This window comes from Rhipicephalus microplus, chromosome 10, assembly GCF_043290135.1.
Source record: "Rhipicephalus microplus isolate Deutch F79 chromosome 10, USDA_Rmic, whole genome shotgun sequence".
Classification (NCBI taxonomy): domain Eukaryota; kingdom Metazoa; phylum Arthropoda; class Arachnida; order Ixodida; family Ixodidae; genus Rhipicephalus; species Rhipicephalus microplus.
The window spans coordinates 12,244,493-12,270,095 of record NC_134709.1 but is presented as its reverse complement, the minus strand read 5'-3'; the positions used below and the strand labels follow the sequence as shown (position 1 = coordinate 12,270,095).

General features: G+C 47.5%; 1 protein-coding gene across 6 annotated transcripts in view; it reads right to left on the bottom strand.

Moving 5' to 3' along the window:
• The window catches only part of Klp31E (kinesin-like protein 31E), a 96,616-nt gene that overhangs the window by 44,447 nt on the left and 26,566 nt on the right, over positions 1 to 25,603 (bottom strand). For 4 of the 6 annotated variants that reach the window (XM_037432324.2, XM_037432326.2, XM_075875048.1 and 1 more), the window contains exon 2: positions 1,045 to 1,224. In XM_037432324.2, coding sequence (XP_037288221.2) covers positions 1,045 to 1,224 — 180 coding nt within the window. Of the gene's footprint in view, positions 1 to 1,044; positions 1,225 to 1,408; positions 1,430 to 2,479; positions 2,822 to 25,603 lie in introns of those variants that run through there. The other 2 variants (XM_075875047.1, XM_075875049.1) reach the window with 2 other exon arrangements.

The window sequence follows — 25,603 nt, the reverse complement described above, 5'->3', positions numbered from 1 at the left end:
ATTTACAAGGGGGCAGGAGGGGGGGGATGGGCAGTTATAGGACTGGAATATTTCTGCACTAAATTTGTGTAAGAGGGTATATTTGTGGAGCCTCCGACTATTCTGTACTTGCCTGAACTGGAGGAACACAATAAAACTGAACACATCACTCTTCATAAAATGAATATTTTGATGATTTGTGACCATGCATCACTAATGACAAAAAGGTAGGATGTCACTGAATATTTATATGTTCAAAAATTGGGATTCATTGAAAGATCGAATAAATGAAATATAAACTAAAAGGTGTTGTAGATGGTCATGGCGAGGCACCAATAGACGGTATGAAATCTGTAAGCACATAGAAATTGTGATCTCCATAAGAAAGAAAGCTATGCCCTTTATTTTAATGCACTGTTCACTAATTAAATTTAAAAGCTTCTGCACAAACATGGGTGAACCAGTACTTTTGGCTAATTACACTGAAAATTTTCAACTAATATACACAATACAAGTTCTTACAGTCAACTTTCACAGATCTGAAACTTGTACAGATGTCTTAGCAATTCTGTCATCTTGATATCACTACCATTAAAACTTGATACAACATCACTATCAATATTACTATTAGAAATCAACAAACATTCATAATTGTTGCATATAATAGTTGTTTTTGTGTCATATACAGCATTGTTACACAGATGCTCTATTTAAAAAAATCGAGAAGCAACTTATCCAAAAATAGTCTATGGCATTACAATTTCAATATTACACAAATTTTCAGTGACCAGCCATTGATTGTATATGTTAGCTTGGCTGTTGGAGATAGTGATGGAAAAGCTCTAGCATTATAATTAACAAGACAGCATGGTATTGAAACCTTAGTCATGGTGTAGAAAAACTCATGCTGTATGCATACAGTTGAACATATTGAATACGGGCCATTACATGTTCGCTATTCTTGAGCAGCAAGCAGAAGCCATTACAAGGCCATCTATCAAGATGTGCGATGCTTCACGTAGTGTGCTGTACGCTGCTGTAAAAGGTGCATTGGAGACATCTCACCCATCAATAAGCTGGCGGACACAGTTGTTGTAAATTGTCTCCTGCTCAGAGGGGCAGTCGAAGACGTGGTCAAACGTAAATGCCTTCTCCTTTCCCACCCAGATCTGCGGCTCACCAGGGGTGACACTGGTGCAAGCGTGACACATGTCTATGACCTCCCGAGGAATCAGCGGGCGCACCCTGGGAAGACAAGAGGGAGCAACTGTCAGCCTAAACCGATGTAAGCAACGTGAAAAGAGCATAGGAACAAAAAAAAGTTTGGACACATACAAAGGTAAATTCCAGAGTTTACAGCATCTTTTTAATTCTGCAGCTGTTTAAGCTCGAAGAAACCCCAACAGTAGAAACAGAAATTATCACGAACCAGCATGCACTTTCTTCAACCTCTTCTGCTTCACTCCCAGAACGTGCACCAATTTGTCCATTACGGGATGCAATAACCAATGGGCAAGAAACAAATACACAGAGAAAGAGAAAAAGGGAAGGGGAGAAAACAGACAGCAAGAAAGAAAGAGAAAGCGATATAACGAAAAGAAAATGAACACCATGGTGTTCATTGACACAATCAATACCATGAAGTTCAATTGAACAATAATGTTTAAGAATTGAGTGGTACAAGTGCTGCTGTCAAGGCTCCACAGATTTCATAATGAAAATGTAGGTGTGCCCACCAACATTATATGGGCAGATCTGCGAAGGACCCATGATGGCTGTAAAACCAGGCATACTTCAGCTTGTAAAGGTGTTTGGGCATTTATTATTGGGCACGCTCGAGTTGGCGCACTCTACAATTACGTCGATATCAGAAGGGCTCCAGCTGCACATTTTCGATTAGATATCTCCATAAACATTCACGCCAAAAATATTCTGGTATGCTAACCTGAAGCTATACCACAATATTTTTGGCGTGTTAGATTTTGCAGTTTGCACCACTGAACATGTAGCTAGAGTCAACTTAATCAATGTATAGCATTAGACTTGTTGCCGGTCTATTCATTACTCCTATAAGGCTCGAATAATTTCTGCTAAGCACTCAGAATTTCTGTTGAAAATGTGCATTAGAGGTTTTTCAATCCGACCAATGACTATAGGAAGTCATGACCCAATCATTTAACTATTGAAGAGACAGATAACCACTCTGAACTCAAATATAGATAACCCCTGATAATGGAAAGATTGTAAGTCATAATGATTAAAATGAGCTCCGTCTTTGTCATTACATGTGGTGTCCTATTTTCATTTCTTCGCTAAAGTCACTCTTTGGTGCTTTAGACGGCTAAACACAAAGATTCAGATGGTAAATACATGACCTTCCACTGGTGCACATGGTTCATGGTCTCTGAACAGGTGCTGAAATACAGTACACTTTGCATTATATTTTATACCCTAAAATGCCTCGATACAATATTTGTAATGAGCAGAACAGTGGCATCACCTTTGCTTGACATATGATCAGATTCTGATGAATAATGGCATACATACTCCCCTACTGGCTTTGGCAATGGTGCTAATCGCAGAGGCCATGGTCTGCATGAAAGTTATCTAAGGGACATGATCAAAACCTGTAGACAAGCTGAAATATCACGAGTGCCTGGCCCACGAGGCGGTGAAAGGATTGCACATGACATTTGGAAAACATTTTACCGGCTTTTTATATCTAGAAATAAGACATGAAATGGGTAAATGAAGAGAGTTAATAAACCACCATAGTACTCTTGTAAAAGCAAAGGCAAGTGTAACAAACACTTTGCGGCGATGACTATCGCAATCAATTCTCAACGTAGCTGGAGAAGGAACTCGCCTCTTTCAGTAGATTTTCATACAAAAGAAAAAATTCCTGTAAAATATCCGCATGCTTTTGGAATCAACTACAGCAGGTTTGACAAGTACAAAAGGAGCAGCTTTTTGTTGCGCCGTTAAATGGGTTAAGAAAACAATGGTTCATACATTTAATAAATTATTAGTAATCCACAGCGATTCCAGCAAAGGCTGTACCCCGGACTTTTTTCCAGGGGCTGTTAATGGGTTAAACGGCTAACTTTGGCAACTGGTTCTCAATGCGAAAGCGTGCATATACCTTAGTATGATCCAAAAGGTTACACCTTATTTTTTTTTTTTTTGAGTTGTCAGAACCACCTCAACTCTCCCCTCCTTACGGCCCAGACCGGCTTTTGTTGACGCAGTAATGTGTTCGGCGTATCGCAAGGCATAAACCCAATCTTAGAAGATTTCACAACTGTTTGCAGCAAGGTCAATATATGTGGGTTAAACAGATGGTGAACCCCAACTGTGTGCAGCGCCAGTCGGAGGCTGCGGTAATCCCCGAGGCGGGGCATTGTGTAACGAGCCACCGAGTATAATGTCATCGTTTCTCGGAACACCGTCGGATGCGCGCTAGTCCGTCAAGACAACTGACGGACTCGAGTGGGAAGGCAAAGCGTCGGGACGGGGCTGCGATCGTCGTCTCTCGATGGTGAACGCGTAAGCTCGAGCCGAACGCATGAAGGCGGCAGCAGGAAGTTGAAGAAGAGCAAACAAGCCCGACGCCTCGCAGGTGCGTGGATTACGCCTCCGCTCGTGCTCGAAGAACAAGCGAGCGCGATCGAAACCAAAAGACAAGAAGAAACGAAGCCGACATGGGATCGAGTGGGGTACTACACATGCACGGAAGAGGAGATGGGGGGAGAAGCGTGCTTGACCCACGCCGTCGAGGTCTCGTGTGCGGTGGCTGCGGCGGATCGGAGAACTTCACAAAACGAACGGGCTTGCCAGCAAAACGTGTGCGCCAAAAGCGTGCGCTCGGCTCCTCACGATGCCGATGCGAGGGGCACGGAGAGATCGGAAAGCGATCAGAATTAGAAGCGAAGATCGAAGAAACGAAATAGAAAAAAAGAAAGAGAAAGTAACAAAAAAGAAATGAACGGCACGCACGCCAGCTAAAACGTTTCAAACAAGCACGCACGCCCCCTTGCGGCGCGAGTACACGATACGTGTGCTTATAACGTTGCGTGCGATCATGACGCGCACGATTAGCCGCACCCAACAGATCGCGAATGCATAAACGATCGGGATGGTTCACCAAATAACGTATTCCTACACACTGCAGCATATTTTTTTTTTTTTTTTTTTAGGGAGCAAGTGCACGACCGACAACGTTTCCCGCATTTGATTTTGGCGCCATGCACTCATTTGCGCTCGTATGGAGTGTGGGGGGGAAGGTGGACATAAGCACAAAAATATCTTACGGAAATCCCCAGGTCGAACGTCTCGTTGCACGCGGCAATCCAGTGGAAATCGCACTCAATCGAACGAAAGTGTGGTCAGTAACCACAAGGGAGCGCTATCGAAGTAGGTGACGTCACTGAACTTCAAGTTGCGCGGGAAATTCAGAATGGACTCGCTGCTCGTGTTTTGTTTCTAGCTTATTCGTATCACTCATGTTGAAAGGAATCTTCCTATGTATTTAAAATAGAGCGACTACTTATTAATCTGTCTATTACCCGTCTATATGAAGGGCCGTAGCCAGTAATTATTTCGGGAAGAGACAGGTAGACGTGGATGAACGTTCATCGTAGCAGCGCAACGGGCTAGAAACGGACAGAGGAAAATGACACGGCGCTGAATTCGCAACTGAAATCGCGAGTAGGGCCACGCGATTCCGCTTCAGCGGGGCCGAGTGTGATTTTGGACTTATATGCCATGGCAAAAAATTTCGGGTGGATGGAGCGTACGGCGCGCCACACCCTGGCGACGCCGCTGGTGGTGGAGGGGTTGGTACGTGTTTAACCAGCCTTCGCCCCTCCCCCTTACTATCTTTCTACATGGGCGGTTGAACCCTCCCCGACTACGCCAACGCTGATCATCGTCAGTACCGATCAAACATTCCTGTACGTACGCGTCCACATGTTCGCGTAGTAGATGTCGCTCTGCGGATGGGAAGCACAAAAACAAATGGTCTGATGTAGCATCTACAAAAATGAGTCCCAACCCTCGACCTAGTGGGAATTGAGGCATATAAGCAAATGACATACAAGCGACCCAGTTAATTTGACGTCTAATCAAGTTGGTTATTCTCTGAGCGTTCTGGTTTAATTTTCCAGAAAGCTTTCGTTGAACGACGCACCGAATAGGGCTACACACGCATAGGCAAACGGGCTATACGGCAGACGGGCGACGTTATAGAGCTGAATTCATCTCCACCGAAGGGAGTGTTCTTTTACGGCGATATGGACACAAATCGCACGAATAACGCACACCATACAACGCTATGAATAGCAGCGATGAGGAAGAAAAAAAATAAGGGGAAAATAGGGTGGGGGGGGGGGGGGGACAGGCTCCCGGGGCAACACACATCAGCATTCAGCCGAGACTAGACCGCGCGACATACACGAGGCGAGCTTTCATTTGTCCAAACAATACCGTGCAGCACATGCCGCGGCCCGCGGAACCCTTCAACCCGCGTACGACGTTCCGATTGAAACGCACATAAAATAAAACACAGATCTATGAAAGATATTGTTAAATAGCTTTTGAACATACCAGCGAGACGCGGGAAAAGAACCACAGAACTGGTCCTTTCGAACCCTGTGTGCCTCCCTCGTGTACCGTGTTCCGCTAGAGCGCTTGCTTTTACAATATGTGCCTGACAGCGCAAACCAACGTGTCGATTTATCGCAAAAAAGGCTATGGAGGAGGGGTTGGTGTTTAACCAGCTTGCACGAGAACGCCGCGAAATGCGCAGTATTAACTTAGAAGTGTGGCAGCTTGGGCTAGTTGATATGGCATGACGATAGTTATAGCGCGAAAACAAAACGACGACACAGAGCCTGTCTTTCATGTCCTTGTCTCTGTGTCGTCGTTCTGTTTTCGCGCTACAACTATCGGCAGTATTAACGTCACAAACGATTATATACGACTTGGCTTCCACCTATAGAGCACAGTACTATTAGAAGGCGAAATACTGCATCCGAGTGGAGGATGTCACTTCATAAAAAAAAAATCTAAACGGAAGAATTCGCGCCGTCACGTCTTCCCCGGCTTCATTGTTTGTTTGGTTTTTTTTGTTTTTTTTAGTTGCGTACACACGTAGGAAACCCAACAAGGCCGATCAAGTCTAACCTTCGCGACTTTCGCTACTGGACTCGGGACGTCCCAAGCCCTAAACGGAGTGACGTGACGAGAGCGCAGCGCCTGATTGGTGTAATCCGAGCTAATTCAATACAGGCCAGTTGGCTCAAGATAAGCGAGGCATCAGCAGCGCGCCGACAATGGGGTCGCGCGGGATGCGGAGCTATAGTACGACGGCACTGATGACGTCACACGTTTCCGTTGTAGTCCACCCCCTCCTCCTCGTCTCTCCTCTCTCTTTTATGAAGAGTAACACGGACGAAAAAAAAAATGTTAGCACGACAGGGGCACACGACCGGCTGTACCACTGCGGGGAAGTTGCACTTCTAAGTTTTTCGTTCCGCGAGCAAAGCGAAATGCCGACGGCGTCGTCAAGTGATGACATGTGATGTACATTGTATGATGCAGGACATACACAAGGAGCGAATTTATATTATTTTTTTTTGCTCGCGTCTATGTAATCTTCTGTGCAATGCTGGTATCAGGATGTTTCGTAGTAATGTTTATATTGTGACGACTGCGCCACTGTGACGTACTAGACAGAGAGCAAGAGACAACACCCGATCCTGGGCCAGCCGTTCTTCTTCTGACTTCGTTCTTCTCTTCTTTTTCCTATGCTACCCGCGCGCCGAAGCGCCAGCGTCTTTCTTGGTCATGACAATACGTTTTTCTTACACCTTATTTGGTATTGTAATGTTAGCTTAAGGTATTTATTGTTATACACATCTTTGTCCCACCTGCCTTGTATAGAGTTCACTGGCCTTATCAGAACCTCTTTCTTTCTGGGAAAATAAAACGATTTGAAATGAAAAATTTGAAATGAAGTAGCCAGTGTAACTTGGATGGCTTGCTCGGTAGTACGTAACTTTTGCGAAGAGTATACTCGACACTTTGCAGCCGACTCAGTTTGACGTCTGAGATTTCGCTCCTTTCATCTTTTTTTATTGCCATTCGTCCAGTTGAGCCGTTTCACCGCCAGAACAAATCGAGCTTTGACAATAATAAACGTCGGAATTTTACGTTTCAAACCACGATGAGATAGTGAGAGACGCCGCAATGGAGGACTCGATGTCGACCACATCGGGTTGCCTAATTAAAATGCACACGCGGGCCCCTCTTATTTCGCCCGGCTCCACCGAATTGCGCAGTCAGGATTCGATCCCGCGACTCCACAACCACTAGCCCACCGCGGCGAGTAATGAGTCTTGTATAACAATACAGAAAAAACACGCCCCGTCTCTCTCTCTCTCTTAATTGGCTTATTCCTCGACCACAACCGCCGTGTAAGAGCAGTTAGGTGTGAATTGCATTTGAATAAGCATAATTTTACAAATTTCGCTGCTTTAAACTTAAGGTTAGTTCACTTCAAACAGCTGGCCGCCGGAACGAAACCTCCCGAAGTTTTAAAGGAGCAACACGAACGTAGAAGTTGCAATATGGCGTTGCTGCGTGCATTCGAAATTTCCAATATGCGAACAGAATACCACATAACATCGTAAGTATCGCAATCGGCGCAAAGAAGTAATTGCTAATATTTCGCGAATTTCAATGCACAAACTGAAAATTAGTCCCAGTTGTCGCATTCTCGTTTGTCACTAGTTCTACTCGTATTTGTTTAGCATGTGGTTTTCATTATGCGAATATTTTTTTTTTAAATCGCTTCGAAGTAGACAATTTCATATTCGTACACTCCTGAAGTTTGCGAGTTGGTTTAGACTGATAAATTATACTCTGTCTAGTGTCCATAATTTTGCCCCCATAGGTTTCTATTGATAGATGAGAACATAAATGTGAAATGTCTACAGAGTTCCCGCCGAAATTTCCGCTGGTGATGTCACGAATTTCGAACGTTTTTTTTGTGTGTGTTTTTTCTTTTCATGTTTCCGCCACAATGGCTCAACTTAAAGTCTCCTGAAACTTAAGTGTGTTAGGTATCTGGATTCCTCAGGAGACAATGCACTTCATTTTTACTGGTTAGAAACTACGCAGGCCCTAGTAAGCGTCATGAAGATCTGAAGATCTACGGGCGACGTCCCTGCTTTTGGTGCGAAAATTTTAAGGTGTCGTTGCAACCCGCCTTTTCTTTGGACTTTTTTTTCTTTCCAGCCAGGCGGCACAAATGTCACCACCCCGTTTTGAAGGGGAACGCCCGTAGTATCCATCCATCCATTCATCCATCGTTTTTTTTTTTTTTCGCGCGTTTTTTCGCTTACCAAGAGTCCTGTCGAGCAGTAAGCGTAGCATTTGGTATTGTGAAAGTGAGTTAATGAAAAGTAAAAAAAAAGAACATCGTTTTTCTCTTTAGTAACACGCTGCCATAAGGATGGTATAACGTTAGCGCGAGAAAAGAAAGCCGGTGGCACGCAGTGGTGTTGAATGAAGAGCGCAACGAAGTGGCTCAATGAAGTGGCACATACACCGGAGCGGGATTTACTCACTTTCTGTGGGTGAATCCCACAACGATCTACGACGATAACCCCCCACATGACAGTCACGACCGCGAACAGAAGTGTGGCAGCTTGGGCTAGTTGGGTATGGCATGACGATTGTTATAGCGCGAGAACAGAACGACGACACAGAGACAAGAAGGACTTTCGTGTCCTTGTCTCTGTGTCGTCGTTCTGTTCTCGCGCTATAACTATCGTCACGCGAACAGAAGACGGGGGATAGGCCCCCCGTCTCGTTTTCATTGCTCGTTCTCGGTTGCACCACGAGTATTTCCTTAGACTATACACTCTAGCAACTTTGGAGCAATAACGCGGGTCCCCACAAAGTCACCTTCTTAGGAAGATCGGCTTTCAATATGAGAGAGACAGAGTTTTCCAGTAAGCAGGGGGAGGGCACCATGGGAAACCTGGAGGGCGCGAAATCGCCGAGCGCGAAAGGGTGTGGACGGTCGCGGCGCCAGCTTTGCCATGCAAACACGCTCGGGACGCAGGAAGGGGGGTGGAACCCAGCTAGCACTGGTGTTTGTAATGTTTGTAACGCAACAGCCCGCCGGGGCAAAGCTGTTGCGGCGAGACGAGACCGACGAGAGGGGGTGTGAGAAAGGGGGGTGAGAAGAATAACGAAAGCGAGAAAATGCAAATCGCTTCCTCTCCGCTCCCGGCTGTTGGGGCAAGCGAGCCCCTGCAGCAGGGCTGGGCGCGATGTTATAAAAACCCGAGCCGCGCCGGCGGCGACGCAGCGCATCGCACCACGGTGCGCGACGCACTATACTCGCGGCTGCACTTCGAGAAACCCGTCAGACCGGAAGTGTGGCCAGCAGCTCGTAAAAAAAGCACGGGAACGAAGACTACACGTATGTGTATATATATACAGTGAAAGCGCCGAGCGAGATTCGAGGTATATGGCTGGCTGAGGTGGATGGCAGTGCGCCGAGCAAAAAAAGAGTGCAGAGCGCCTGTAGCCTCCTAGAGTGTTCATACATGCGGGCCTTTCGCAAGAACTGCTTCGACCTCGCAACGTCAGTGATGATTCTTCTTTTCACATTTTGCGGGCTTTCTTTACAACGCTGCAAAAATAACAGCGCTTAGACGTATCGTACAGGAAACAAATTTAGTCGGTGGTTTTTGAAAGTGCACCACATCTCAGTGTTCATATCTTGGGTTTCCGGCCCATAATTAAAAAGACAGGTAATTAAGAATTATTAACTAATTAGTGTGAGGAGAAATAAAAAAAAATAGCCTGGGTACCTACAGGCTAGTGCGAGTAGTACACGTTTGGTTCAATTCACCACTGGAGCGTCTTTCATTTTCAAATTATTGGCTCATGTGGGACACCCCGTATATAGGAAACACCGCATATATTTAACGAAGTGTCAATACATTGCTTCGCCACGACGGCTTGCACAAACAAGTGACTGACTAGTGACGCAATACTGGCGCACTAACGTTCTCATACATCTACCAACCTCGTAACTGTAAAACTACAGTTATGAGTAAGGGTATGGTATGACGTAAGAGTATAGCTATGAAAGACTGTTGCGAGTCATGAACGATTCGGAGTTTCGTTGCGGATAAAATGCGCGAAACGATGGGGATAAAATACGACGCGATGTGCATAAAACACGTGACAAAGTCATTGTCGTGGACGCCACGGAAGGTCATGCATTGTTGCCGGGTACTGAATGGCTAAAGGCGAGCCTTTGTCGCTGGACGGTGCGCAGAAAATTGCGACTGGTAGTACAGAAACGCTACGGAAACGCCTTGACCCTCTTCAGCATACCGGCGCAACGATTCATGATAACATCGCGAGAAGCACTCGCGCATGCCGAAAGAAAAAGAGAAGCGCTGCAGTCGCAACACAGTTGGCGTGCAACGCAGCTGCACTGCAGATTCGTGTATACGGTACAGATCATCCACTGGGAACCCGGCATCGCCGAAATCGCCCATCGATGCGAGCGACGTTTGGTCTATCTCTGTTTCAGTCACTCGATCCTCATAGAGCAAGCGCACGGACGCCGCAGAGGTTTACGGAGGAGACCCCCTCGCCAGTACAACTGAACTTTACCGCTTGCACGACGGCAGATATGCACCCTTACCATATATGCGTGCGAGGCGTTCCTCTTCAGGAGAGGGGTTCGACGCAACGCCCCCATTCCTTATGCATTCAATGTACATGGGACAGACGTTGCACCCCACTCCCCTCTTATGTGACGTGACTATAGGAGGGGGGTGGTGCGCCCCTGCCATCCCGAATGCACCGAAACGACAACTTGGACCACGAATTCCAAACCGAATGCAGTGCGAAATGCGAGCAGTTTTCCGACGCAACGTTAGACAATGCGAGACGTGCACAATAAGAGTAACATTTTATGCGTAATAATGTGAGCAGGAAGTTGACTTTACAAGGACCCCCTTTTGGGTGCGCAAAACAATTCTGCTGGCGAAATTCTGACACCATGTGGACGGCGCAGCAGCACATCAGATAATATCCATTTTGCGTTTATTTAGCCGGGAAAATGTGGACAGTTTATAAGATTGATTGATTGATTTGTGGGGTTTAACGTCCCAAAACCACCATATGATTATGAGAGACGCCGTAGTGGAGGGCTCCGGAAATTTTGACCACCTGGGGTTCTTTAACGTGCACCCAAAGCTGAGCACACGGGCCTCGACATTTCCGCCTCCATCGGAAATGCAGCCGCCGCAGCCGGGATTTGAACCCGCGACCTGCGGGTCAGCAGCCGAGTACCTTAGCCACTAGACCACCGCGGCGGGGCGCAGTTTATAAGAGCTGCTTGAGGTATATACCTTGACTGTCCCCCAAAGATTGATTGATTGATATGTGGGATTTAACGTCCCAAAACCACTATATGATTATGAGAGACGCCGTAGTGGAGGGCTCCGGAAATTTCGACCACCCGGGGTTCTTTAACGTGCGCCCAAATCCGAGCACACGGGCCTTTAGCATTTTCACCTCCAACAAAAATTGCAGCCGTCGCAGTCGGGATTCGATCCCGCGACCTGCCGACTAGAGGCCCTTGCACTTGGAATACACGACGTTCACGGTGGAGACAACCACGTAACATTACTACAAATTGTGCACGTAATATAACAGTTCCAGTTTAATTACCACCACCACCACACATCCAATCGTAGCAGCTGTTTTACGACCGAAACGAGCAGGTAACGCCAGGTGGAAAACCCGCGAAGGCGCCGCTTCAATTGGCAGACCAAAACAAGTTACACACTGCAGCGATGTGTGTGCGTGTACCCGCGGCGCCTTTCGCTTTCGTTGCCTCTTTATTTCTCTGCATATAAAAGGTCGACGCCGCAGGAGCTTTAACTTCCGGTGCCCCTCTCTTCCGCCGAGGTTCGCCCCGTACAACATAGGTGCAGCGCGGGCAACGCACGACAGAGGAACAGCTGGGTTTCGCGCCAGCGGCACCGCGTTGCGATCCAACATGGCCGCGGCGTTGCAGCCAAGGAGGATTAAAGAAAAAATTGCTGGAGTGGAAGCTCCGGCAATGCCTTGCCAGCAGAAGTGAAGCCACCTTTCGCCACTGCCAAGATGGCAGAAACATGTTCTTTTCTGATAGTGGCCACTTAAAGATCAAGTGGCTTTGATATTTTATGTAAATGCTACGTGAGTTCTATATTAAAAGACATTTGTTCCCGACGAAATAACACGCAGAAACGAGTATGAATAATTGAATATTCAAAGAACTTTGCCTCCAATTAGAGGCTCACTAAGGAAAACTAGTAACTGTAAGACGCACTCGGAGCACTATGTGACCCGAAAAAGTGCCCACATTAAACTCGTTGGCCGTGCGAGGGAAACGCTTCGTTTTTAATCGCTGAACGGCGATACTTTATCATGCCCCTAGTAAGATGGCCGCCCCAACCGCCATCTTGCCAGAGGAACGGCTTCACTTCTGCGCAATCGTTTCCACTCCAGCAATTTTTTTAATTCTCCTTGGTTGCAGCAGCAGCAGTGAAGGCGCGTGACCGCGTTGCGCGATTTCTCGCGCGCGGGATGCGAGCGCCACGTTTCTGCGAAAAAAAAATAAATAAATTCAAGAGAGAGAGAGAGATTCTCACCGCAGGTGTGTCGTAAAAGGGTGCGCACAACACGCCTTCGAGGGCGCAACGCAACCGTTTTTCGTGCGTTCCGTCGGTGCGGCGTCACCCGTCCTATATACTGGAGCGGCGGCGTTTTAAAACACCTTGAAACAGACGTCCGAAGCCAAGCGACGATAGTTATTAGAGAGTTTTAGTACTGCGGAATGGTGCTACGTACCCATCACGCAAGCGCCTTGCGTTACGTGGCGTCGTTTGCCACTTATGGGCTTTTAGTACGCCGTAGTACCCGCGTACGTAACGAACGTGAAACGTGTTGCGCCATCTGGTAGATCAAAATAGAAGCACGTGTTGTTGGCAGCCAATGTGAGCCAATCCAAGTGTTGTAGCCAGATTATGGCCATACTTTAAGCCACAAAGCCGGTCGGTGCTTGCCTTTGATGCCGCCATTTTGCAAAACGAAGTCTCGCGCTGTCGCGAACTTGTTTGAGAGCGGCGCGATCACCTCATACGTACGCACGCACGCATCTCATGCGTGCGTACGTAGCGGCTGCGTACGTAATGCGATACGTGCGCGTTGCGGTCTGCGCATGCGCACTACGCAGAACGTGGCATCCTTACGTACGCAACGCCGCCACGTACGCAACGTACGCAGTACTAAAACTCTCTATTTCCGCAAGAAGAACGAACGCCCTCGGGTTTTTTTTCCAGGGGCATATATACAAGCGGTCCGGACACGCTATACACGCCGTAACCATGAGGCGACAGCGCCAAATCGTCACGCTGAACGTTCCAACGAATCCGTATAGACTGCAATGGACGGTCAGACCGAAAGTGAACAAGTAACGTTTCGTATACACTCTTAATCATGCCCTGGATAAAGTGCTAGCTATAGCCAGGAAACCAGAAGGAAAAGCATTGCAACAGGATGAAAAGGTGGGCTAGTCGGTAATTCACGGTGGTTCAGCGAACTGCATGGGTGCGCGGGGGTATAACACAGACACAAAGCAAAGAAGAGGCACACAGCATGAGCGCTCAACTAACAACTGACAATTATCACTACTTGACTGCGAGTTTAACTATATTGATAATTCGTAGACGAGTGCTTCGAACGAACGCCACCCTTGCTGCTCACACTATCATCTTATTTTTGTTGACATGCGCACCCTTAATTGTGTACTTATGTGTCCTTCAAACGTGAGAATAAACCAGTTGTTAGTTGATGCTGCGTGCCTCTTCTTTGCTTTGTGTCTGTGTTCGCCCCTGCGCTCCCAGTTCGCTGAACCACCAGAAGGAAAAGACCTAATGTCCTCGCTATATCTAGTACTTTACGCAGGACATGATTAAGAGTGTAGACACGTTATCGCCTTGCCCAGGCCTTCTTCCGCAAAATTTCAAGTATATAGCGCATACCAGATAAGTGTCGTCCTTTGGTTGGCCTTTTCTATACAGTACTATATAGTGCTTATACGGAGCCCCGTCGGCACACAGACTTTTTGCACACTTTTGAGGTTCCAAGCCCCCAAAATACCCTTTTGCCAAACGATAAGTCATTGCTATGGAATGGGGATGCAAGGCTGTTTTGTTTTCCCAATATCCTTTTGGCTTGCGTAAGGGGTATACGGTTGTTATCAGAAACACCCGTGAGGTACCAAGGGCGTTTTCAAGGTCTAGGCTTCTCCGTTGGCGTGCGCAGTAGCAGTGTTAAAGATTACGATGAAGATGATCACGAGCAATGACTGGCTTGTGCAGTGAATGGCTTGTGCAGTGAGTACCTGCACCGACCTCGTCTTTGCGAACTACAGGCTAGACCCGATACCACAGACCAGCAATAATGGAGGCAAAACGAAATTCACAACTCAACACAACATACAAGTTATGACTAATAAACCTTGTATGTGTACTGTACACCGCTTTGTCATTCATTTACATGCGTGAGTGGTCAATATCACGGGTTATTCACGGTAACACTGAACGATCGCACTGCTTCGCCCGCTCATAATCATTCCCTTTGGATATGCAATGCGATGTTTTTTTGTTTGTTTTTTTTTTTGAAGGGGGGGGGGGGCGTTGTCGAAACACGAGTGAGAGATAGGATGCCGCAATTATATGGGTGTTCTATTCGTGAAAACAAGTTTCTTGAAGGTGCGCTTCATATATTCACGGGTTGTGAAGTGGTTTACATATGTATTCAGGTATATTTGAGCAAGAATTTGTTTATCCAGTGAGCAAGAAAACAAAATTGAAAGTAAAATAATTTGACGCCGACATTTGAACGCTGGTCGGCATTAAAGGGGCCCTGAAAAACTTTTTCAAGTAACCATGGAATAAACTCTTTGGAAGAGCTTATTTCTCACGAATTAAACGGCGCGAAAATTTTAAAAAATCCGTTTAGTGCGAGTGGAGTTACAAAGATTCGTCGCATGCTGCGATTGCATTCTCTCTTCTCTCCTCCCGATGAAAGCGCTGGAAGCTAAGCAGGGAGGGATGGCAGGTGCAAAGAAAAACGTCACGCTCGCCTTGTGACCTTGAGTAGTTTTTTTTTTCCTTCTTTCTTCGAATGCGCGGCTTTCTCGGTGTGATTGCGCGCGCACGCGTGGACAAGTCGCGACCTCCCGCGGCAATCTTTATAACGACAGAGCGCGCCACGTTCAAATCGGCCAATGGCTGATTGATGGGCCTACTACGAGTGACTCTCGGGCTTATTCCGCGATTTGTCGAGAGAAGGAAATTTTCAGCTGACTTTGATAACTTTTTGTGAATTCCTTGCCGCGTGCTGCGCTGTAATATCTGGCTCGCGTGTTGTCGGGAGCCTCTATACTGCCGATCGGCAGCGCAGTAACAGAACATGAAGGAATGAAGCAGGAACTCGCAAAATTACGTCTTCTAATAGCCACCGTTTCATTCCTCGAGAGCGGGTAACGTGACGCCTCCCGCCAGCACGGCGATCATTTGGCGTACAAATACATCTGCAACAGAATATTTACGAAGCGCGGCTTGCGCACGGAACAGCTCCTGAAATTCGACGTCACCGCGGACGCAAGTGCGGCAGTGTGTCCGTCTATACATCCGAGCTGATGGGCGTCTATCATAATCATATGGTGGTTTTGGGACGTTAAACCCCACATATCAATTCATCGAACCCGAGCTGATGCTCGAGGCCCACGCGTATAGATTTAGGTGGACGTTAAAGAACACTGGATGATAAAAGAACATCCCAGCCCCCTGTGGCGTCCCTCATAATCGGATCGCGGTTCTGGGCACGTTATCACATTCCACACTCCAGCAAATTCGAGTATATATATAACCGCCAGGAAGACGGGCAGGAGGAACACAGGCGCCAGTGGCAGGAACAAAGGAACAATCCCATACGCACGACAGCAAAATAGAAGAAAAAAAAACGCAAGAACAGATGCGTCGTTTGTATTGAATAAAACAAAAAGGAATGTTTTCCCGCGGTCATCGTATAAGAGACCGTGCAATCGAAAGGGCTTCTTGGTAAGCCCACACGAGAGAACCGCGAGACAAGGACATTACACTACGTAGAGTATTGTATAACATGTGCACTTCACGTGTTCTCTGACGCAGGTAAGCGTGGGATGAAACATAGGCTCTCCAAGGTCGAGAAACGTACAACAGCCTCACTGCGGCCCTCCCGTCGTGTTTGGAAGTGTCTGGCCAATACAGCGTGGTAGGCGAGCTTGAAGGAAAGGATAACAAGCTACCGAGCACGCAGTCTGCCGATGCAGACAGGTAAAGGTAAAGACAGTATAAAGCAGCCGTTCTGTGGGTAGTGAAATGTTAAGCTTGATCTTTGAGTGCGAGATTTAATTTTGAGCTGGTAAGTTATAAGCATATAGATGTGATATATGCTTGCGCGTGACGTGGCGTATTGCTAGGAGGACGCTTATGGGGAGTCGGAGTCATTCCTTGATGACTTCCGATGACACGCAACACGTACTGGTGATTGAAGCCCGCAACTGGTGACCAGAGGAAGCTCGATCACCGCAATAATCATTGGCTTGGCTTTTCAAGACTAACCTGGTTTGAATGGCAGCTGTTGGCGCGACGTTCTCCTGCCTTGTTTCTATTTTTGTCCCCACCCTCATAGCATAGACATAGACATAGCAGGAGGAGGGGTTTTGTACCGTCGAAACACCAGTTACTGTACAGTTAGTGGTAGTTTTTGATCCTGCACTGCCTTGCCGATATTTTCGCCTGCACTTACCATCGTCGTCTGCGAAAGAACTCAAGCTAATTACGGGCAGCTTTCCGTAGCGGGCTTTTTGAGATTTACTGGCTCAGGCCGAATATTTTCGACAGGAGAGACGGCGTCATCATTATAGAAAACCAGTATCCACCTTGACCACAGGGTCGGCTCCTTGGCTATAAACATTCACACCAGCGGCGGTCGTTGTTCGCGGCGAGAGAGAGAGAGAGAGAGAGAGAGGCTCGCCGTCGGGCATTCTCCGCGCCAAACGGGCCGACAGGTGTGTCTGCCTTTTGTTATCCTCTCTTCCATCTCCCACCGAGAGAGAGAGTAAAAAGAAAACGGTCCAGAAAGGTAAAGAAACAAAGCACCTTGGCGCGGCTTCGGCCGAACGAGGAGGCGCTATTTTTTTTTTTTTTTTCCCTCCTCGGCGACTCGGACGCAAACGCTGCCGAAGAAAGAGTCCGCGTCACGCAACGTGGAGCCGCCGCCACGCAACGTCGAAAATCGCAATGCACCGTCGTTTTTTGTTTTTTTTTTTCTTTTCATACGCGGCTCGTCCGAGCGAACCGAGGAGGCGGAATATAGTTCCGCCGTCTATACGACGCGCACAGGCGTACGCACCCACACCAGCAGGGATTATACTCTAGCACTCTAGCATCTGTTTATCTCTTGCATCTCTAGCATCTATACTCTAGCATCTGTTTATCTGTTGTATTCGAATTTCGTGAGCATATATATGTACGCTCCTCGAAATAAAATTTTGTTGGAAGTAAGCGCTCCCTTCTGTCCCTTCCCTTGTCCTGTGTTTCTAAACGCGCTACGTCGATCAACTATGTCTTACCAACATGCCCAACTTTATATACTCTAGTCTAGCACTCTATTCTAGGCAATGTATAAGAATCCGCCATACTGAGAAATTTTAGTCTTGTAATGGCCACTAACACTTGTGCCTTAGAATTGCAAGAAAAGCCCCACTATTCTTACTCCTCTTTAAAGTTCATTTTAAGGAAAAATAATGATACTTTATTTGAGGCATAACCTGATTCGAATAAAGATTAATTACATTGATTAAATGTGCGAATTCTGTGTAACTTCACTATCGCACACTAAATATATATGCAGTACCTACGTTTTTAGGAAGCTGACAAGTTCATTATTCTTTTAGGAATTAATACAATGTATCAAACGATAGTGGACCTTACAGAGTTAACAATGCAACCGTTATAGAATTCTACGTGTCAAAACCACGATACGATTACGATACACGCCGTGCATTCGGATCGATTCCGACCACCCGGGGTTCTTTATAGGTACACGGGTGTTCTTCGCGACCAACCCGTATACCTTCGAGTTACAGTGACGAGACATCCTATACGTTCTAAGCAATACACCAGTGCGGGTTGCTGCGAAATTTTGTGACAGCGTGCATTTTAAACCAATCAGAGCGGTAAGTTATAGATGGCGTGACGTGACGTGACGTGAATTTGACGTGACGAAATTTAGCGCGCGCAGAATAATAGTCCAGCGTCGCAATTAAAAACTGCAAATATCAACTTATTTACCTCCTTTCAGTCCTGCGCCGTTTAAGCAGCTTTGAACTCTCTCTAGCCACCATACTTGTCCAAGAAGCTGCAGCAGTATGCGAGAACTTAAAAAGAGCGCACGCCGTTTGTAGTATACGTTATGGTATCCCGAGTTGCCAAGCTGCTGTTCGCGTAACGAGTTTTGGCCGACTGGTTAAGCGGAGTCGCGGGAGGAGCCGTATCGATTAAAGCGGCTCCAATCAATCGTTTCCAGCTCGTACGCGCGTGCAGGCCCCGAAGATTTGGAGTCTTCTCTTCAAGCGCGAGTCAATAAATAAACGCAGCATTGAGCGAAGCACTCCGCGGAGGAGAGGGGAAAAACGGGGGATCAGATAACACGGTGGACCACTTCCCAACAGCGTTTTGGCACTTTATATTTCTGGTGCGGCGGCGGCACAGAGAACAAAAGCCGGCACCACGGCGAGGTACCGGAAAGAGGGGGGGAGAATGTAAAGACAGAAAAAAAAAGAGGGCCCGTATATAAAGAGGCAGTATAAACGAAGGACGTCCGGGAAGCACTTGCGTACGCTTGCGTGGCCTCCATGGACAGACGCGCTTGGATGCGTTTCAGTCCAGACAAGAAACTGTGCATCGAACTATACCACAACTGGTGGTTATTAAGGCAGACGCTGCAGATGTTATCGGGTGCAAGTCGACAGGCCGAGAAGCAGGCGGTGATTAGGGTGTGCGCGGGCGTACAGCAAGGGTTAGATTTGGCCAAAGAGCGCCATGCGTTGACCAGAGCCATATGGCGACCAGGTGGTTAAGGTTTGCATAAGTGAGGAAGTGTATAAGCCGGCAAAGGCTAGTCCACGTTGCGTTATTACGTGTGACCCACAATAACATCCCACAACGCAGTTTCCTATATGCACTACACACCGTCACGTAACGATAAATTAAGCCATACCTATAGCTCGTCGGCAAAAAAACTTTTCTGCGAAGACGTTCTATTGGTGGTATAGTATAAGCGACGTTCTAAACGGTAAATCAAGCCATCCATTATAATGACACACGAAGACAAATGAGGCGTTAGAGATGGACAGAACACACAGCATGCAGTGATAGACCTATAGTTTGCAAACCGTTTGATAGGTTTGTGTGCGGACTCTGCATAGAATACCAGACTGTTCCCTTGAACAAAACGAGACACTGCAATCCAAACTGCGTCTCGTAACCGCGACAAGTCTGAAACATTTAGTCCGAACGAACGGCACAGCCTGAGTGGTCTAATAAAAGTTTATTAAACGCCTCCGTACGGCAAAGCGCCGACGCGCACATTCGTTCACGCTAAACACCCGGTTTCGTAATGCTGCACGGAACTGCAGACGACAGGCTGCTGCCGCAGCTGATGGCAGCTATCGTATATAGCCTTCGGCAAACGTATGCGCCTATACTGTGCCATACATGTAAAGCCCCCGGTCTTCCGCCGCACGGGGCAAACGCATTAATTCGCGGCGATGACGACCGCGATGAAGATGTTGCAAGGGAACTTTTTTTTTAACGACTCGACGCCGGTGGTCGCTGGACGGCCTTGGGCAGTTACACTCATGGGACGCTCTTCGTCGAAAGTAAGAAATAAAGACAGATAAAGAGAAAACTAAATGGCCTGCATCGTTGTGCCAAGTTCACGTATGAAAATCTCGCACTGTATTATGCGTTCACTCAAGACGACTCGAAGGTCATCGTATGCCGCTCTTCTCAGTCACTGCACTGACCCTCTGCCGCAGCGCCGAAAGCTTTCTGCACCTATAACGTGCTTTTGTATAGCCTCCGAGACCGGAGGCCTTCAAGGTTTCACCACATTACCCAATTTTTTGTATTGCATCCGGAATGGGCACACCTCCGACCAATTAAGCGACGAGGGGCCACGCGATAAGGTCACGAGACTTCACGATGTGACGTAGCAAAAATTGGCAATCTGATGATAACGTCACCACGTGAAGATATTTTTCATTATTCGTATTGACGCAACCAATGGCCAAATTTCACGTTTGACAAGACATCTTGGACCATGATTGAGCACTGCGTGCAGTTCGGATGCACCGCCGAGTCCCCAAAGTGCATTCATTATTTACATTCCCGGCACTGCACCTTGATTGATATGTGAGGTTTAACGTCCCAAAACCACTATATGATTATGAGAGACGCCGTAGTGGAGGGCTCCGGAAATTTCGACCACCTGGGGTTCTTTAACGTGCGCCCAAATCTGAGCACACGGGCCTTCAGCATTTCCGCCTCCATCGGAAATGCAGCCGCCGCAGCCGGGATTCGAACCCGCGACCTGCGGGTCAGCAGCCGAGTACCTTAGCCACTAGACCACCACGGCGGGGCCCCGGCACTGCACCTTATACACAGGTGAAAAAAAAAAAAGCGAAAGCTTCGTTCAGTCTGAATAATGCAGTTCTGCGCTCTCTCCGACCCTCTATAAAAAAGGGAGCCGGAGAGACCCTATTTTTTGTTAAAGCGGCGCTGCAAAGCTCCGTGGGACGTGGAGTTGGCAAATAGTTGTGAGACTGCGAGTCGATTACGGTAACTTCAGCTAATCACGAGTATAGTAGAACATAGGCATGCAACATCCGATGCGCTATGTATTTGCAGGTAGAGGCCAGGCAGAGACCTATGTAGCGCAAGCTGCTACTCACGACTGACAAGGCAAAGCGATGGGGGATGCACAGGGCTGGCACTCTGCATAGAGCTCGTACAAAGCCTGCCTGGGTCGATACTAGGGGTCATTGCTCGCACAGTACCGGGAATTCAGACAAGCGTGGGCGAAGTGGAGTTGGTGCGCCGCAAGAGTTTTGAATCGCTCATTTTGCGAGAAGCGGTAAGCTATATTGGATCCGTTGAGGTATAATATAACATCGCACAGACGATACAGAAAGGGGCACGATTTTTGCCTGTACCCATCTTGTCCCTTTTCCTTATCCGTGCACTGTTAATATCTTCATCGTATAATTTAGTCTGCCAACAACAAATAAATAAAAATCTTGACAATTTCGAAGGAATATGCGCTGTCGTTGCTCCAGCAGTCGAGGCTCTGCAATCGTAACGTAAGAAGTCGCAAAGGCAGTAAGTACATCGAGAATTCGTGATGCGGTATAATGTGCGCGGACAAGACAGAGCAAATATATATTCGCGCATGCGCGAATTTGACAGACTTTTCACCGTATAACGACGTAACGCACTTTTTAATCTTTCTTGGAGACTTTCGAAAAAAAAAATTATTTTGGTCTGGTCTGTCTGTACCTTTGTCTGTTCGTCTAGCCTTAACGGTACCCTGAACGGCACCAGAGTTGTCAAACGATACTCTAAACGACCGACACCATCCGCAGCGCCCACCAATGTTGCTCAAGATTCGGCGTTCATAATTGTGCGATTGTCCCTTGAAAACCAATTATCGCGCATATCTGAGGCACCATAACAACACCTGCGACAAATTTCAGTTTCGTTTCCTCGGCCCATACACAGTGTTAGAGCAGACCTCGCCCGTTAATTATCGCGTTGAAGCTGTGATTGCTCCGATCGAGTAACCGGCGCTGTCGCAGTACCGAGATAGTGCATGTCTCGCGTATGAAGCCTCTCGCAAGGCGTTCTCCGCATTTATAAGTTGCGGCCAGGATGGCCGCTCTCATGCGCGGGGGATTAGTGTGGGCAATTAAAGCACGCTTCTTCATCACCTGTACAAAACCATCATCACCTAGTGTTCTTCATCTTCATCCCTAGTGGACAAGGCTCTTGAGTCGGTTCTGTGCCCCGGAGGTGACTGTTTTTGGCCAAGTCTTCCAGGCTTAATAAAGGCGTGTGAAGGACTTCGTCGCAATACTCTGTATGTGCGTCGTTTACTAGAAAAAGACATACATAAGTAATTCTAAGGTCCATAGCGCTTATCACGCGGCGCTAACCATGCAACGCTTGCACGAAAAGGCGAGTGTTTCCAACGCTCTGCTAAGACGACACGGTGGTGGCACCTGTCCGTCGCCTTGCGTTCTACACCTTATCCCCTCCAAGAAGGGCGCGCACGCTCGTCTCAGAGCCGCGCGTTTTGTTTTCCAAGATAACTGCCAGATAGCGCTCGTGTCTCACGTGTGACGTGCCTTGATGCGCTCGTTCGCCTTCGCTGTACGCTCGAGGCACTCTAACGCAGCGCCTCCGGAATACCGTTCACCAATTTTCTAGCGCAGAACATCACAAATAAACGTTTTGTTCAATCTCTCCAGGCGCAAGACTATATCGTCTTTCGACGACATTTGCAGATTAATAACATGCAGATACGGGGCCATTTTTTTTTTCCAAGCCAGCCTCTTCTATTGCCGCCCAGCGAAGTGCTGTGCGAAGATTACAGCACCGCAAAAAAAAAAACGGTGCGCGTGTGAACCTATGAGACTGCAGGGGCGAGTGAACCAAAGAGGGAAGGCGACGCCCCCCACGTCCATCAATGGTGCCAAGACAAGCAAAGGAGCCACAAAAGAGTGCCGCGATTCGGCGGGACCATCGGTCGACGCGGCGCGTCTTCAAGCGGCTTAGCCGAGCGGAACGGGGCGGCCGGCGGCTCCGAATAACCACCCCCCTGTCCGTCTCTCGGCTCGGGACCGCACTTCGTCAAAAGACGCCAAGCTTCCGGCGTCTCGGATGCACGTGAACCGCGTATACGTGCACCTGCCGTATGACGTTGGAAGCCCAGCACAAGGCCAGTCGAAAATAGAGCCTCGAGAGAAAGCAACACAAGAAGCGGAGCTACATAGTCGAGTCCACTTTAGAGCGCCTCGATGCGCGCCCCCGTATAGGGCCACTGCTCAGCTCTGTTAATGGTAGTTATCGGTCACAACGCACAGCGAGTGCGGCCGGCAACAAGCAGTGTTGGAGCTAACCAACGGTTGCTATAGGTACGAGGCCGAGATGAAAATAAGCACGTATACTAGACTCTGCAGTTGGTGTGACTCCAGCAGTATAACCACTGGACATAGTAGGGTGTACAAGATACGGTCTTTGTGTGCGCTATGAATCCTATTGTAAAGGCATATTCGTTGAACGCCTGGCATGAGAGTCGACCGGCAGGTGAATAAACAGCTCAAATCAACGGATACAGCAGAGCGAGCGGCGTCCAGTGCAGTGCAGTGCCGCGGTATACACCCACTAGGTGTCACCGTTGCTCATCCGTAGCCCTCGCAAGGGTTTGCGGCAAAAATAACTTACGACAGCTCTGCACACTTCGGGGCAATTCGTTGCTTGCGCGCGTGCGCTGTCACCAACGTCTGCAGTGGCAACACGAGTAGTTCGCGTCATGCAGGCCTAACTTTACCGGCAATAAATGAACGCCGCACACATTTCGAGAGCGAATTCGAGGAATAGAAACGCTTTTATGAGGTCGGAGTGGAATTGTCACCGTAAGATAACGCTAGAAAGGCCAGCGTATATAGAAGCTAGTTGGTTGTACAGTTGACACTCGCGACTCACTGTTTAAACACGAAGAGACGATCATCATTAGCGCTCGTGTGTGTCCAACCTGTGCTTTTCGTCTTCACGTTCAAACAGCGCGTCGCAAGTGTCAACTAAATGAGATAACGCTTGACTAATCAAATATTTTATATTTATATACATTTGTTCTATACTAGCACTTGCCAGTTATGTACCTCTAATCATTTCCACACTACTTCCATGTGTATGTACAGGTCACCAGGGCCTTTGTCAAGCCGTTCTCACGGCTTCTATAGCCTTGGCCACCTCTGCAGTTTTGTCTGGTAAACAAATAAAGTTTGAAGTTTGAAATCGACGAGGAGTGCCATTTGTTGCTCGGCTATAGCCACTTCATGCCGTCTTGCAGAACTATCGACGTAGCACAAGGGCGATGCACACTTTGCAGAAGTCGCTTTGAAGGTCTATATAGGAAACGTGTACCGATTATCGATGTAATCGATTACTTATTTTACGTAACGCAATTCTAGCCATAGTATACGTTACGAAAAAGGCACAGACGCCACACGCTCTTATATACGAAAGAAGATCTTCTCCTGCGCGACGGACTCATCAAGCAAGCGTCCGCGCTGAATCTATACCGTTTTATAGATAAGTGCGAGCGCCTGGAAGGAACAATGTGGACTATTCACTGCACAGTGCGCTACGTAGAAAGGATGCCTTCACCACAAACAAGACCTTGTTTTATGTTTCGCGCATCGTCGAGGCTTCAAAGAAGCCACCGCTATTTGTAAACTGACTCGCCAGGAGCGCTGCATGCACGCTCAAGTGACGACGCTGTCTGTGCCTGCGTCAACAGCACGCCTACAATTGTTCGCCACTGACGCTAAGAGCGTTAAAAAAAAATAGTCGCACAAGTGTGCAGCTGGTGCACATTTATATGTAGATATAACAGCTGCTGCCTTGACATCGCTTAAAAGAAAACGATTTTCCTATACGTTATTTTATTAAATATGACGAACGCGATGAAAGAGCACCGGACCGAATCATCGCCATCTCACCATGAAAATCGAATCCGACAAGCCTATACGGGTTGACAAGCGACACGACAGAATGAATCGTGCGCAGAAGTACGAGAGGTATAATGCAACTGCGCATACAGTGCAGGAGGGATAGACAATCGATCGCAGCACATTTTAGAGCTTCACCAGCCTCGGTGTAATTTCGGTAAGTCACGAACGCGGATATAGTTAACAATGCTCAAGCGCAACAGTATGTACGATCGGTGCAGCTGCCACAAACCTTTGTTAGACCGCATAGCGGCGGCTGCACAAACCAGAACTATATTACGGTCAGGTTTTATACTCTTAACGTTTCGTACTCTGATATACTTTACTATTCCTCCACTCTTAAGAACAGCGGCTTTGCCACGGAGAGCGGAGGATGCATACAATCTCGGAAAACTATGCGTACACATAACTTCTGACGACAATACTGCATTTATACTTGGTGAGGAAGAGAGGAACAGCTCGAATGAACAGTCAGATTCAGTGTTTGTGTTCCCAGGTGGTCAAAATTTCTGGAGCCCTCCACTACGGCGTCTTTCATAATCAAATGGTGGTTTGGGGACGTTAAACCCCACAAATCAATCAAATCAATCAATCAGTGTTTGTGTTTGAAAACCTTCTATACACAAAGCA